General features: G+C 34.4%; 1 protein-coding gene across 1 annotated transcript in view; it reads left to right on the top strand.

The window, feature by feature from the left end:
• The window catches only part of Dnajc1 (DnaJ heat shock protein family (Hsp40) member C1), a 236,297-nt gene that overhangs the window by 210,644 nt on the left and 8,934 nt on the right, over nt 1–16,719 (top strand). The window contains exon 10 of the mRNA XM_026402388.2: nt 9,830–9,878. Coding sequence (XP_026258173.2) covers nt 9,830–9,878 — 49 coding nt within the window. The remainder of the gene's footprint in view (nt 1–9,829; nt 9,879–16,719) is intronic.

Raw genomic sequence — 16,719 nt, 5'->3', positions numbered from 1 at the left:
AATAGTTTTAAACATCTTTTGAAGTCATTTAATTTTTTAATAAGAAGGAATATATTGTCACATTCCTTTCTTTGCATTTCCCAGATGAACTCCACTTGACCACATATATTCTTTTAATAAAAACAGCCAGATTTAACTTGTTGATTTAAAATTCTTGCATTTATATGTACAAGTGAAATGTTATAGAAATTTTAAAGTTTACTTGTTGGATATATTTAGGTAGGGACTAAATATTTAGATAGGCAACCTTCTAGAATTAATTTATTATAGCCTACTAGATTATTTCATTATATAAGCCTTCTATCATCTAGATAGTCAAGCAGATATTGAATTCATAACACAAAGAACAGGATGCCATGACAAAAATTAGAGCAAAAATGAATATCAAGTAACAAAAACAAATGAAGTAGAATGATTGAAAGTTATTATTAGGAAAATCTCCTAGAGAACAGAATAAAAAATAAAATTTGTTTTAAAATATTATAGAGGACTGGGGATGTGGCTCAAGCGGTAGTGCGCTCTCCTGACATACATGCGGCCCGAGTTCGATCCTCAGCACCACATACAAAGATGTTGTATCCGCAGAAAACTAAAAAATAAATATTAAAAAATACTTTTTTTCTCTCTCTCACTCTCTCTTTAAAAAAAATAAAATATTATAGAAAGGAAATTCAGGGAATTACTCCAGGAAGTCCAAATCTGACTAGAAGGAATAACAGTGAGAGAAAGAGAAAACGGAGGCAAGGTCTTGTTCAATAGATCATATAATAAAGTTTTTCAGAATGTAAGGACACCTGAGACAGCTTTGTGAGCGCTTTACAAAGTCAAGTGGGATACATAGAAAAGGTCCTGGGAAATATTATGAATATTTAGAATATGTAGATCTTCAAAGTTTCTATGAAGATACCTCCAAAGTAAGACAAAATATAATGATAAAAATTACAGCGGGCTACTCCTGAAAAGCTCCATTACACTGGCTCAGTGGTAGAGCACTTGCCTAGCATGTGTGAGGCACTAGGAAGGAAGGAAGGAAGGGAGGTAGGGAGGGAGGGAGGATGGACCATCACCAACTAATAAAAATATTTTTTTAAAAATTACACCAACATTAGATTCTGAGAGACGAGGGGAAAATGCCTTCTTAGTTCTGAGAGGAAATGTTCTGAATCCAGAAGAGAACAAATACAGTGGCAAATACATGAGGTAAAGACTCGTACCCTTTCTTAGTAGTCTTCCTGAGGTTTTACTCCAGCAAAAAGAGGGATGAATTAAAGAAGACAAAATGGAATCTAAGAAATAGTGGATCCACTCCAGTGAACAGAAGTCACTGCCCTCCACAGCTACACAGCGGGCAAGAGAGCAGTAAGATCACTTTGGAATAGGAGAAACATGGACTGCATGTTTGAAACCCTGGGAAGAGGGAGGTTTATAGAATAGACAGTATGGCTGAGAACTTGGAAAAAATGTATATATGGAAACAGGCATCTAGAAACTCTACAATTTATAGAAACCCACAAAAAAAGAAATAGTCCAGATTTCAGTAGATTGAAGACCAGAGTGATACAGCAAAAGAATATGTACTGCCAACGTTCTCCTTGAGTAGCACAAGTGTGATCACAGCACATTATTTGTCACAACAATGAATAGTATTTACTAGGTCACACTTATGTAATATTGTACTATCTTTTTGTACCATACTTTAACCATCTTACATGTTTTCCAAATAGGGTTTCAGTTTTTAAAATCTAAAATTGTGGAAGACTCTGGCATGTTGTTCACCAAAATATGTCTCTCCTTCCTCTTTAGTGATAGATTTATAGTTAGGCTCATATGTATCCAACAGCACTGTATTCCCAAGCCTCACAACCTCTGATATGGCTATGTTACTCTTTTCAGAGGAACATAATGGAAGTAATGTGCATTTGTAGGATCTCTTACTCATTTTTTCCTTTGCACAGAGCTAGAACACTAATTTGCCTGAAACTAAACTGCAATCATGCAGACAATGACAGTTTCCCTAAGGGAATGAGTAGAGTAAAAGTCATAGACAGGGACAGGTAATATGAAGAAAAATTAAGCAGGGTAAAAGGACAGAAACTGAAGGAAGTTGCCATTTAGAAACAGAGTTCTGGGAAGTCCTCCCTGAGTGGTGATATTTGAGCAGAGATACAAAAGTGAAGGAGCAAGTTTGTCTGAGAATGGGCATTACAGATAAGGGAAACAGCACTTACAAAGACTTTGAAGCTAGGGTAGGCTTGGGGTATGCAGGGTCAAGATTCTAGATTTTACTGAGTGAGATGGGAAAGCCCTGGAAGAGTGCAAACAAAGGAGTGCAGGAATCTAAAAGGATCATTCTGACTGCTATGCCCTGAAAAGCTCTATAAGTAGTTGCTTTCCAAGACACCTTTTTTTTTTTTTTTTTTTTTTTTTTTTTTTTTTGTACCAGGAATTGAACTCAGGGGCACTTGACCACTGAACCACATCCCCAGCCCTTTTTGTATTTTATGTAGAGATAGGGTCTCACCAATTTTTTTAGCACATTGCTTTTTTTCTAAGGCTGGTTTTGAACTCGTGATCCTCCTGTCTCAGCCTCCCAATCTGCTAGAATTACAGGCAGGCACCACCATGCCCAGCACAGACACCCTTTTGAATACATGAACCACAGAAATATTCAAGGTCTCATGAAGCTCTAGTGGACCACTTGTTCTCATTAAAGCAAAGTATATTTGAAGACTACATGAAACATTTTCTTTATAGTTCCCTTTTAATATTCTTATTTATTTTTTCTGTATCATGTTAAATGTCCTCTATGTTATTAATATACTGAGTCTGTAACTTTTACTTGCTTATCAGAACCCACTATCTTACTGAGAGGATAGTATCTACTTTAAAGCCTAATTCTCATTTACTAGTTACAATCACATGTACTTTTAATACTATGGATAACGTTATTCATAAAAGAGTTGCTTTGGTTATGGTCTGGTCATAGCATCACACTTTATAGTAGGGATTTATTTTATTGCCCCTAAATTACTTGCTTAACTTCTTATTTACAGCTTGGAGCTGCAGCAAGTCCGTAGACCCTTGAGCAGATACATAAATGTTAATGCAGTTTAAAAATCACTTTCTGGTCCTAAAAATTTGGGGAAACAATTAAGAGAAGAAGATGGGTGAATATATATAGGACTGTCAAGAATATTCACTGGATAGAATAATAATCTCTATAAAACTATACTATTGTCTGTTGACAAAAGTACTTTTTCCCAGTAAATGGTCATCTACACTATAATCGGTTAATACTCCCTTTTTTTTTTAATGGTTAAGATGAACACAATTATTATCTCTTGTATTTTTCTATCCAGACAGAGAATCCAGAGAAAATTTTTAAGACATTGGAGAAATAATAAGAGTGAACAGCACTGCTTTGTACCAGTTGGAAGCATTTCAAAGTGCTTTATTTAATGCTCAGGTAACAGTGCACTTTGTATTTGAAAGCCACAGTAATATTCAGTTATAATGAGTGCTAAATTCAAATGGAGAGTTGATAAAATAAATAAATAAAGGCAACAAATACAAATAATGAATCTCTCAATTAATTTTAAAAAAAATTAAAATATCAAGTCAGCCAAAATTTGAAAAAAATGTGACCTAAAGTTATTACTAGTAATCAACTTTTTTTTCTGAGTTATCTGAGGAAGCCAGGAATATGAACATACACTTGGATAGTTTCTTTAAATTGAGCAGAAGTATGTAACCATATAACTATCCACTAACCCTAGCTCTACCCAATGGATTATAATTTTCATTTTAATTTTGATAATTTAATATTCTATTATTTCATCAGTGTTTTCACCAGTGGGAATGACACCTATTTTGGATTTTTTTTTCCATTCATTCTACTTTAACCTGTATGTCTTAGACTGAATCATAGGGCCCCTATTTATTAAGAATTTAAAGATAAATTTGGGGCAATAGGAAGAGTAGTTTTAAAATGTTTTCCACTTAACCTCAGAACATAGTAAAACATATCCTCCCACAGTTCTGCAGTCCAGTTCCGCTAGTATACATGTGGATGCAGTGGTTTGTCCAAAAGCCTCCCCAAGCTGATGACCCATAGTATTAACTGCTCAGATAGGTCATCTTTGTGAGGCCTTTGTAGAAAGATGTGTTTTCCTTGGCTAGTTGCTCTATTGATTGGACCAACTGCACTATACCTAGTCCTCATCCACTTGTTGCTACAAGGCCCACCTCCAAAGCTCCTGTTAGGTCATTCTGCTGTAAATGTAACCTCCATGTTGTCCCACAAAGCATGTAGCATCCTCCTCTCCTGGGCTATGAGAATTTGTGATTAACAAACTGCTATCAGTCTCATCACAGAGAGGTGAAGAGAAACAGCCCATTTCTATCCTCATAGAACAAGAGCAAGCATCATATACTGCTAGATTTTAGTCAACCTTAGAATTTGTTCCCTCTCCTTAAACTAAATTCATGTTTATCTTTATACATAAACTTTTAAAGAACAAAATAAATTAATGGTATTTAAAAAAAAAAAAAAAAAAGATGTGTTTTCTTCCCACCAGATACTAGAAAAAAGTCCTGAACATCCTTGTTAAGTCAGGGACCAAATCTTTTGCAGTTGCATATGATATCCAGAATGAATTGCTAGAAAATTCATTATGGACCATTTGAGAAAATAATATTGAATGTTTCAAAAATAAGTTGGCACTCACATTATGGAAGTCATTCCAAATGTGTGGAAGGAGAGAAATAGATTTGGTGATGACCATGTTTACTGAGACACATCTTAACTTTCCTGAAATGGCATGATATCTTACTCAGACACTCTGGATGAAACTTTGTTAGATGGCTATTTATTTGGAAACTTCTTCATCAATTGCAGATACCACACCTTCTCCAAATGAAAACATTTTGTCATCATCTCCCACATTAATACCTCCTCCTGAGTCAGAAACTGAAAAGAAAAATTCTTTATAAAAATCAGTCACTTGCAGTTGTCATTTTTATAAAACCATCTTATGACATTAGAAAATAAACTTAGCGGGCTGGGGATATGGCTCAAGTGGTAGTGTGCTCGCCTGGCATGCATGCGGCCCGGGTTCGATCCTCAGCACCACATACAAACAAAGATGTTGCGTCCACCGATAACTAAAAAATAAATATTAAAAAAAATTCTCTCTCTCTCACTCTCTCTTTAAAAAAAAAGAAAAAAATAAACTTAGCAAAAAGATTAGAATATTATAGTAATTATTAAACCACGTTGAATTGGAAAATTGTACTTTGCGTCTATCTAATGAACATGTTATAAGTTCTAAATTGCCTTTTAAGTGAGCGAAAAGGTATAGCTCCAAGATGAGAGTGATGTTCCACCACTTTCATTGTTTTACACTGAGAATAAGAAGGGCTGTGATGTTGTGTAGTAGAGAATATGAAGCGTCTCTAACTAAGTATTCTCTCAGTCCAATTCATTGACTCTAAAAACAGAAAACTTGCTCTAGACTACATATCAGGAGACTCTGGATCAATACAATCTAATACTAGAGTGTCAATACTAAATGAATGATTTTAACCCCAAGTATCAATGGAATTTGCTTACTGAAGAGGATCTTTAAATTAAGAGTCTACTTGCTTTAAGAAAACATATTAACATATTTAGTATTAGCCCTTCATATATAAAGGGAAAAAAGATTGATATGGAAGTCTGTATCCTGACTCTAGGGTATCAGAGAATTATGTGTCTTGAGTTAAGAGATTCTGCAGCAAAATATATTTGTGATTTTGACTATTGACCTCAAATGAAGTTTTCTGAACTCCTGATGTAACCATGCATATTATAATTTATGAGTACAGGCAGGAATCAGACAAATAAGATCTAAAAGATAGACCATAAGCTTTTCTGAGTATTGGTCTATTTCGCTTCCTCTATTGTTTAGGTACAATAAAAGATATTCTGTATCTTTATATATCTTTGGTAAATTTTAAAGCTAAAAAAATTTACTAGAGGTAAAAAGGGACATTTAGTAATGATAAAAAGCTAATCCAGCTGGGCACAGTGACTCACGACACCTATAATCCAGAGGCTAGGGAGGCTGAGGCAGGAGGATCGCCAGCCTCAACAACTTAGCGAGATCCTAAGCAATTTAGCAAGACTCTATCTCAGGCAGAACTATACAACTATACAACAATGTTATGTATGATAATGTTTTTAAAAATTAAGTCTTGCCAGGCACAGTATTATACGCATATAATTACAGTGACTCAGGAGGCTGAGGCAGGAGTATCACAAGTTCAAGGTCAGTCTCAGCATCTAAGCAAGGCCCTAAACAACTTAGTGAGGTCCTGTTTAAAAATAAAAAATAAAAGCATTGGGGATGTAGCTGATTGGGAAAGCATATCTGGGTTCAACCCCTGGCACCAAAAACATAAACAAAATTTTTTAAAAATATGTAACATCAATTGAGAGAACAAGGATTAATTGTGATGAGAGTTGAATGTCATGATAGTGGACATCAGAGAGGTGTTCAAGAAGAAAGGCACATTTGAAAGTACACATTTGAAGGGTGGTTTGGCTCTAGACAAACACATACTTATGGAGAGCTTTGATGAAGGAAGGAAAGACATTTCAGACGATGTTGATGATAGTTGCCTTGGATTTTTCTGACATCTGGAACAGCATTAATCATTTGGTTCTCCTGAACTAAAAGATACACAAACAGGAAAGAGAATGAAATCGTAGTGTGAATTCCTTTGCATGTTAGGCTCAGAATTGAACACAATTATATAATCAGTGATTAGCCTAATCCAGACCAATACAGGTGGTGAGACTAGTTTTGCAAAGGAGGGAACTGGTGAGGTTGCTATGGTGAAGAACTTGGCAATGGGTTAAGAGGGAGAAGAAAATCTAAAAATTGACTCAGGTTTTGATCTTATGTGAATGGAATGACAGTACTATTAAGGAAAGGAGAAGGAACATAGAAGTTATTTTGGGAGAGAAGTTGGTAAGTTTAGATTGGGTTTTGTTTAGTCTAAGGAGCTAATAGATCTATAAATGAGAAATTTAGTGGCAGTTAGGGGAAAGCTATTTGGTAGAGGACAAAGAGTACCTGACCTGTTTGTCTATAAATGAGATATTTTTTTTTCAAAAGGTGATGCGTTAGAATGATTGAGAGCAAAGATTTTAGATCTTTACTTTCCTGGGTTCAACCTTGGACTTTATTTATTTTCTTCAGGCCTCAGATTTTGTAAAATGGGGATAAGAATTCTAAACCTACTTAATATGACTGCTGTGAACAATGGGTATATACACATACACATGTGCAGATCTTATTTAGAACGCAGTGTGGCACATAGGTCCTTTTCAGATCTGATAATCCATGTTACATGGTTAATTTCTGTGATATTGGCGTTCAAAGGTAGTGGGCAGGACCAGAGACAAAGGTTAATAATTTATTTTCTAAGATATTATTAAATAGATAGAATGAGATAATAAAGGAGAAAATGGGAAGAACTATAAAATGGCAAGAACCGGATGTTAAGGAAATTATATCAGGGAACAAGGGGCAGGAGCCTGTGATGGAAGAGAGAGAAGAAAAACTAGGAGAAACTCTGATGAAAGCCAAGTGGAATAGGAAAAAAAAAAAAAAAGAGCAAGGGAACATTGTCTTAGAGTAGAGCCTATTTAAGCCAAATATGAAGGTTTATGGGATGTAACTGATAGACCAGGAGAAGATGAAGATAAAAGCAAAGGAAATTTAATTTATGGGACATAGTCCTATGAGGATTCAAGTGACATCTTTAGCTTAAAAGGAAGGAAGGTAATTTTTTTTCTTTGATTTGGGCTTAAAGAAGGGAAGGATATGTGGTAGTGCAATCAAATTTTGAATTGGAAAATTTGGAAGTCAAGGACACTCATGTTGAGTAACTTCAATTTGTTTCTATTAAATAGGAAGCAAAGTCATCTGTGAAGAGAGAAGGTTGGGAATGAAATTATTTCTAAGCAACATTAAATGTTTTCTCTATTTCTGCCCTTTGTATGAATGGAAAATGATTTATTCCAATTATAATAGGAGTATTTGCTGAGTCTTTAACATCTGCTAGGTATTATGCTAAGAGCTTGTTTCAAACTTAAAACACCCATAAGACACAAGTGGTATTAGGAATGTGATCCATATATTAGAGAGGGTACCACACGTAACAAAGAAAAGAGAATGTTGCTCGAATTTACCCAGCTGATAAAAGTGGAACCAAGTTTGAATATCAGTCTACCCACCTAACTTGGAGTCCTTAACAATCATACTTTCTGAGCTTTTATTTTCAAATTTTATTAAGTGAAATATGTTGGTTCAAGAATATATGTAGATTAAGGGGCTTAGTTGTGGCTCAGTGGTAGAGAGCACTTGCCTCTCACTGTGAGGCCCTGGGTTCCATCCTCAGCACCACACAAAAATAAATAAACAAAATAAAGATATTGAAAAAAGAATATATGATTAATGGAATAGAAAAGCTTACAAAAAATTGCATGTGTACAATAGAATATTACTTTAATAACATTTTAAATTGGCAAAAGCTATCTTGTTAGAGATGCGTTGGGGCAAATAACTTCATTTAAAATTCTTAATTTGGGCTCAATATTTTAAAAAACATAGAAATCAGAACAGCAGTTGTTCATGGCAGAGTAAAAAGAGGACTTTCTGGAGTAATAAGAATGTTCTATAATTAGGAAATTATTGACATAGATCTATTTTTTAAAGAAAGTTGTTGAATTGTACATGTAAAATCATATGCTCTGTAAATTTTATCTTTTTAAAAGGGGGAAAATATATATATATATATGGAAATATATATGTATTCATGTGTGTGTGTGTGTGTGTGTGTGTGTGTGTGTGTATATATATATATATATATATATATATAGAGAGAGAGAGAGAGAGAGAGAGAGAGAGAAAGCGCTATATATATATATAGAGAGAGAACTCCAAGGCATTATCAAATAAAAAAAGCAAACTAGAGAATGAAACATACAATATGGTACTATTGGTTAAAAAGTAAAGTGGAAAAGAATTACCACTAAATAAAACTACTTGTGTGAATCTACACTCAGATGTAAATGGATCATGATTTTTGGATCCAACTGCCCCACACCACCAAAAGATTCTTCCTCTAACATTCACTGTTAAAGTTATATTATCTTAGGGTTTCTTTCTGGGATACATAGAATTTTACATTGTGAGATCATTAGTATAAATGATGATTACCGTAGTCACTGATATGACATTCCTCGATTTCTGGAACTCTTAACTAAAAAAAGAAGAAGAAGAAGAATGAAAGAAAGAGATGAAAATGACCCACTTGTATTTACTCTACCACTGAGACATATCTTCAGTCCTTTTTTAATTTTGAAACAGGGTCTTGCTAAATTGCCAAGGCTGGCCTCAAACTTAAAGTACTCTTTCCTCAGCCTCCCTAGTAGATGGGATTATAAACTTGCACCACTATTCCCAACAAAAGTAGCATGTTTTAAGAGGCAGCCTAGTGTAATGGAACTGTCACTCATAGGTAGTGAGATGATTTGAGTTCTTGTTCTGATTTTTCTGCTGAATGGATGGATATTTGGGGTCAAGCCATTTAATCTCTCTGGGCCTCAGTTTCTCCAATTGGTTAAATAAATTCATTGGACTGATTGATGGCTGAGTGTCTTCTAGGCCTAAGATACAATGAACACTGGCTGTTCACATGAACTTGACATGAAATAGGCCACTCAACTTACAAGGCACATGGAAAGTAAGATATTTTGCTTTTCTTATTTTTGAAACAGGTGACAACCAAAGCCAAGCAATTGAAGGATTCAGTTACCTGCTCTCCAGGTGAGTTATAGAACGTACCTTATCTCACTAATATATAGTGGTTTGTTCAAAATAAATCATTTCTTTATATTTATTCAAATACAAAGGTATGATAAGGTTTGCCCAATGAACTCTTATCAGTCTTAACTCTAAAAAAATTGTAGGCACCAACAAGCCAATATATATATATATATATATATATATATATATATATATATATATATATATATATATATATATATAGTTGGTGCTAAGAAGATATATTTAATAAGTTTAAAGAATTATACAAATCTTGTTCTTCTCTAGTATCTGTGAGACAGGGAACATAGTAGAGCATCTATCTGCCCATTACAGAAATTCACCACTCACATTTCCCCACACTGTCCACCACAACACACACCAGCATTACCCTTCGGGATGGATAAGCAGCTTTCCTGAGAATTTGTGTTTCTCAAAATCTGTGTCTTCCAAGATTAACTGGAATTTTATTAGAATCTCTATACTCTGCTTGGAACCAGGAAGTAAAAAGGTCCCTCCTAAATCTTCCCACCTACCTCAAAGAAGGTTCTAGAAAGAGTAATGCAGAAAAGCCAGGTATTAGCAAACCCTAAGATCTCCAGATCACCCCCCAAAAGGATTCCACTTGGTGCTTTCCTGGAAAAGGACATTTCCAGGTTCCTTTTCTACCAGTGAAGTTATTGGTTTGGACCGTGAGGCAGAGCTGGGCACTAGATGATGTTTGAGAACAGTCTGTCTGCAAGACGGTCTCCACCAATGTGTTCTTGAAAAGCACTGCAGCTTACAGTAATTAGCAGACACAGATCTTTCTAGATCATTGCTAGAGGGACAATGCTATGAAAACAACAAGAAGTATGTAGTTGAACATTTAAGGAAGCTCTGAGGTGACACCTGTGATTGGGAGAAAAGTATGTTCACCCTTTAGTGTCAGTGGCACCAGAGGCAGTTTCATGCAGTGACTAGAACCTATGTATGTAACTCACAGTTAGAGAGGGAAAAAAGTAAAACCTATATGATATTTGGCCACATCCAAATATCCTATAGCTTTCTAAAAGTAAGTCTCAATCACAAGTATATTCACTGAATTCCATATTTTATTTTTTAAGAGCCTCAAAGATCCAAAGAATTAAAGCTGGGTTCAGTGGCCTGCACCTGTAATCTCAGCTTCTTGGGAGACTGAGGCAGGAGGATCACAAATTCAAAGCCAACCTCAGCAATTTAGTGAGAACCTGTCTCTAAATTAAAATGTTAAAAAAGGGCTGGGGATGCGGTTTAGTAGTTAAGTGCCCTGTGGGTTCAATTCCCAGTACCAAAAAAAAAAAAAAAAAAAAAAAAATCCAAAGAATTTTGAAATTAAAATGTTTATTTTGTTCACTATTTTAAGTATTTTCCCATAAAACTGTGCTTTCTGAAATATTAGAAAATCTGAACTTGTTTCCAAAGATTTTGTGAATGCTTTTCAGAGATTTTGATGTAGAAAAGTTCAGAGAAATAAAGCTGGCTGATTAGAACACAAAGTAGAAATAACCATCTACCATAGGTCAAAAACACAATCCATTCAAGTAAATGGTCTTTTCTTATTAGAGTTGCTATAGTGAACATAGAAAGCAAAAATGCCCATTAGTAGAAACTCAGAAAAAGTAAAAATAAACCAAAAGAAGAAAATAAAAATCTCATGTATCCTACCCATTGGTGTTATTTCTTCAGAATTTTATGTCATATTTTATAAGAATGTGACCATAACACAATGGCTTTGTATTTTTTTCACTCCATATGCCATATTTCTATATTATCTTTTTAATGACCACATAGTAGTCCATAATATAATTGCATCATAGTTTATTTAACAAGTTCCTATTATTGGACATTTTGGCTCTTTACTCTCTTGTGAAGAGAAAGGGGTGAGGGTCTCACCATGTTGATCAGGCTAGGCAAAATGATCCTTTGGAGTATAGGAAGACTAAATTAAGATTTTTACCAATATTGGGGTGGGGGGAGCAGATTCTAGGGATAGACCCCAGGGTACTATACCACTGAGCTACATACCCATTCTTTTTTTTTTTTTTTTTTTTTTTTTTAAGACAGGGTCTTGCTAAATTTCTGAGACTGGCCTTGAACTTGCAGTCCTGCCTCAGCCTTCCACCTGCTGGGGTTACACGCATGCGCCACCACACCTGGCTTCTACCTGTTTTTATTTTTATATTAAAACAGTGAGAAGGGAATTAAGCTTATATATATATATATATATATATATATATATATGTGTGTGTGTGTGTGTGTGTGTGTGTGTATATATATATATATATATATATATATATCAGCATTTTTACTGTGTCCATTATAAAATGGTACTGCTACAGCGGAAACTGAAATTGCCTAAAGGAAGAGTGGAAATTCCACAGTGCTAACAGGTTGGGGTGGCCTTATCGTCATCCTTTCATGTTCAACATATTACAAGAAAATATCTCATCAAGTGGGGTTACTACTAGAATCTCAGTGACACTTTTTAGTAAGATGGAGAGTAACAATGTGATTATTTCATATTAAACAGTCTTCCTAATATTTTAACAAAGTGCTTTAAAAAGATATTTTTCATCAAAAAATGTTAATTTGGTGCCAGATATTAAAATAGTTGCTTTACTATAAGTTGGTTGGTTTTGTTTTGTTTTGTTTTTTCGTGGGGGGGGGGGCAAAATTATGTGACACATAAAAACTCTCATTTTTACAGATTAAAAAATGTCTTCTGGCATGATGGCTCATGCCTGTAATCCCAATCACTCTGGCAGCTAAGGCCTGAAAGATCTCAAGTTTAAGGCCAGCCTCACCAATGTAGTGAGCAATAATAATAATAATAATAATAAATTAATGAAAATGTTCAAAGTACAATTTTAACCGTAAATTCTTCAAACAAAGCTCATCTTGTTAAAATATAAGTATATAACACTTTCCATTTAATTTACAAAACAACTAATTGGTTTAGGGAACATTTCTATGAAAATCCCTACAATTTGGATTGCAAAATGAATATTACAGTCAAATAAGAAAAGCCAACAGTATGCTACACTGCATACACTATATGATGTATGATGATCATTAAAAATCAGACACCAGGGCTAGGGTTGTGGGTCAGTAGTAGAGTGCTTGCCTGGCATGTATGAGGCATTAGATTCGATTCTCAGCAACATATAAATAAATAAATAAATGTCCATTGACAACTAAAAAATACAGATAGTAAAGGTTACTTCAAGAAAGAGAGATTCTGAAAAAAAAAATCAGAAATCCTTGAAATGAAGGAAACAATAAACCAAATAAAATAATAAACCAAATAAAAAACTCAATAGAAAGCATCACGAACAGACTAGATCACTTGGAAGACAGAACATTAGATAATGAAGACAAAGTATATGATCTTGAAAATAAAGTTGACCACACAGTGAAGATGGTAAGAACCCATGAACAGAACTTCCAAGAATTGTGGGATAGCACCAAAAGACCAAATCTAAGATTTTCTGGGATACAGGAAGGCACAGAGATTCAAATTCAAAGGAAAGCACAATCTCTTCAGTGAAATAATATCAGAGAAAATTTCCAAACATGAAGAATGAATTGGAAAATCAAATACAAGGAACTTACAGGACACCAACTGTACAAAATTACAACAGATTCACATTATAATGAAAATGCCTAGCACACAGAAAAACGATAGAATCTTAAAAGCCATAGAAGAATGAGATCACATATAAGGGGAGATCAGTTCATATCTCAGCAGATTTTTCAACCCGGACCCTCAAAGCCAGTACATACCAGGCACAACACATACCAGGCTCTGAAAGAAAACGGATGCCAACCAAGAATCGTGTCCAGCAAAATTAAGCTTCAGATTTGATGGTGAAATAAAAACCTTTCATGATAAACAAAAGTTAAAAGAATTGACAGTGAGAAAGCCTGAGAGAATATCCTCAGCAAAATATTTCAGGAGGAGGAAATGAAAAACAGTGAAAATCAGCAAAGGGAGAAACTACACTAAAGGAAAGGACAATCAAAGTAGAAACCAAGTCAAGTTAAAAGACAATAATAAACCAAAATGTCTGGGAATACAAATCATATTTCAATAATAACCCTGAATGTGAATGGCCTAACCTCATCAATTAAAAGACATAGACTGACAGATTGGATTTTTAAAGAGACCCAACAATATGCTGTCTTCAAGACACTCATCTCACAGGAAAATACATCCACAGACTGAAGGTGAAAGGGTGGGGAAAACATACCACTCACATGGACCATGTAAACAAGCATCAGATAAAGTGGACTTCAAACCCAAACTAGTGAAAATGGATAAAGAAGGACATTTCATACTGCTTAAGGGATTCATATATCAACAAGACATAACAATCATAAGTATCTATGCCCCAAACAATGGGGCATCTATGTATGTCAAACAAACCCTTCTCAAACACAAGAACCAAATAGACCACAGCACAGTAATATTGGGTGACTTTAATACACCTCTCTCACCACTGGATACATCTTCCAAACAAAAACTAAACAAAAAAACTATAGAACTCAATAATACAATCAATAATTTAGACTTAACAGACATATATAGAATATTCCATCAACAAGCAAATATACTTTCTTCTCAGCAGCACATGGATCCTTCTTCAAAATATACCATGTTATACCACAAAGCAAGTCTTAGCAAATACAAAATAATAACGATACTAACCTGTATTTTATCTGACCATGATGGAATGAAATTAGAAATCAATGATAAAATTAAAAGTAGAAGCTACTCCAACACCTGGAGTCTAAAAAATACACTATTAAAAGAATAAAAGGTCAACAAAAACAACCTGACATTACATCTCAAAGCCCTAGAAAAAGAACAAACCAACACCAAAAGTAGAAGTCAGGAAATAATTAAAATCAGGACAAAAATCAATGAAATTGAAATGAAACACTTCAAAAAATTGCAAAACAAAAAGCTGATTCTTTGAATAAATAAATAAAATTGACAAAACCTTAGCCATCCTAATGAAAAAAAGGAGGGAGAAAATTCAAATTACTAAAATTCATGGTGGAAAAGGAATATCAAGACAGACACTATTGAAGTACAGAAGACAATTAGAAACTGTTTTGAAAATTTATACTTTAGTAAAATAGAAAACCTCAAAGACACCGACAAATTTCTAGAGGCATATGATAAACCCAAACTGAGTCAAGAGAACATATACAATTTAAACAGATCAATTTCAAGCAAGGAAGTATAAACACCATCAAAAACCTACTAACCAAGAAAAGCCTGGGACCAGACAGATTCACAGCTGAGTGGTACAAGACCTAAAAAGAAGAATTAATACAAATACCTTCAAATTATTCCGTTAATAGAAAAGGAGGTAACCTGTCCAAACTCATTCTACAAAGCTAGTATCATCCTGTTACCAAAGCCAAGCAGAGACACATCAAGGAAACAAAATTTCAGACCAATATCTCTGATCAACATTGATGCACAAATTCTCAATAACTTTGGCAAATCACATACAAAAACATATTTTAAAAATAGTGCACCATGAGCAAGTGGGGTTCATTCCAGGGATGCAGGGTTAGTTCAACATATGGAAATCAATTAATATAATTCATCACATCAATAGACTTAAAGAATCATACGATTAAATCAATTGATGCAGAGAAAGCATTTGACAAAATACAGCACCCTTTCATGTTCAAAAAACTAGAAAAACTAGGGATAGTAGGAACATACCTCAACATTGTAAAAGCTATCTATGCTAAACCCAAGGTCAGCATCATTCTAAATGGAGAAAAATTGGAAGCATTCCCACTAAAAACTGGAACAAGACAGGGATGACCTCTTTTATGACTTATATTCAACATAGTCCTTGAAACTCTAGCCAGAGCAATTCGACAGAAGAAAGAAATTAAAGGGATACAAGTAGGAAAAGAAGAACTCAATCTATCATTATTTGCTGACAGAATGATTCTATACTTAGAGGATCCAAAAAACTCCACCATAAAACTTGTAGAATTAATAAATGAATTCAGCAAAGTAGCAGGATATAAAATCAATACCCATAAATCAAATGCATTTCTATACATCGGTGATGAATCCTCTGAAAGAGAAATTAGGAAAACTACCCCATCCACAGTAACCTCAAAATAAATAAATAAAATACTTGGGAATCAACTTAACAAAAGAGGTGAAAGACCTCTACAAGGAAAACTACAGAACACTAAAGAAATTGAAGAAGACCTTAGAAAATGTAAAGATCTCCCATGCTCTTGGATAGGCAAAATTAATATTGTCAAAATGGCCATATTACCCAAAGCGCTATACAGATTCAATGCTATTCCAATTAAAATCCCATTGTTGGGCTGGGGTTGTGGTTCAGGGGTAGAGCACTTGCCTAGCATGTATAGGGCCCTGAGTTCCATCCTCAGCACCACATAAAAATAAATAAAATAAAGGTATCATGTCCAACTACAACTAAAAAATAAATATTAAAAAAATTATAGTTCCTTATAGAAATAGAAAAAGCAATCATGAAATTCATTTGGAAAAATAAGAGACCCAGAATAGCTGAAGCAATCCTTAGCAAGAAGTGTGAAACAGGAGGCATCATAATACCAGACCTTAAACTATACTACAAAGCTATAGTAACAAGATTGGCATGGTATTGGCACCAGAATAAACATGTAGATCAATGGTACAGAATAGAAGACACAGAGGCAAACCCACATAAATACAGTTATCTCATATTATACAAAGGCACCAAAAACATACATTGGAGGAAAGATAGCCTCTTCAACAAATGATGCTGGGAAA

Source organism: Urocitellus parryii, chromosome 9 (assembly GCF_045843805.1).
Source record: "Urocitellus parryii isolate mUroPar1 chromosome 9, mUroPar1.hap1, whole genome shotgun sequence".
NCBI lineage: Eukaryota > Metazoa > Chordata > Mammalia > Rodentia > Sciuridae > Urocitellus > Urocitellus parryii.
This window is presented reverse-complemented; position numbering and strand designations above follow the sequence as displayed.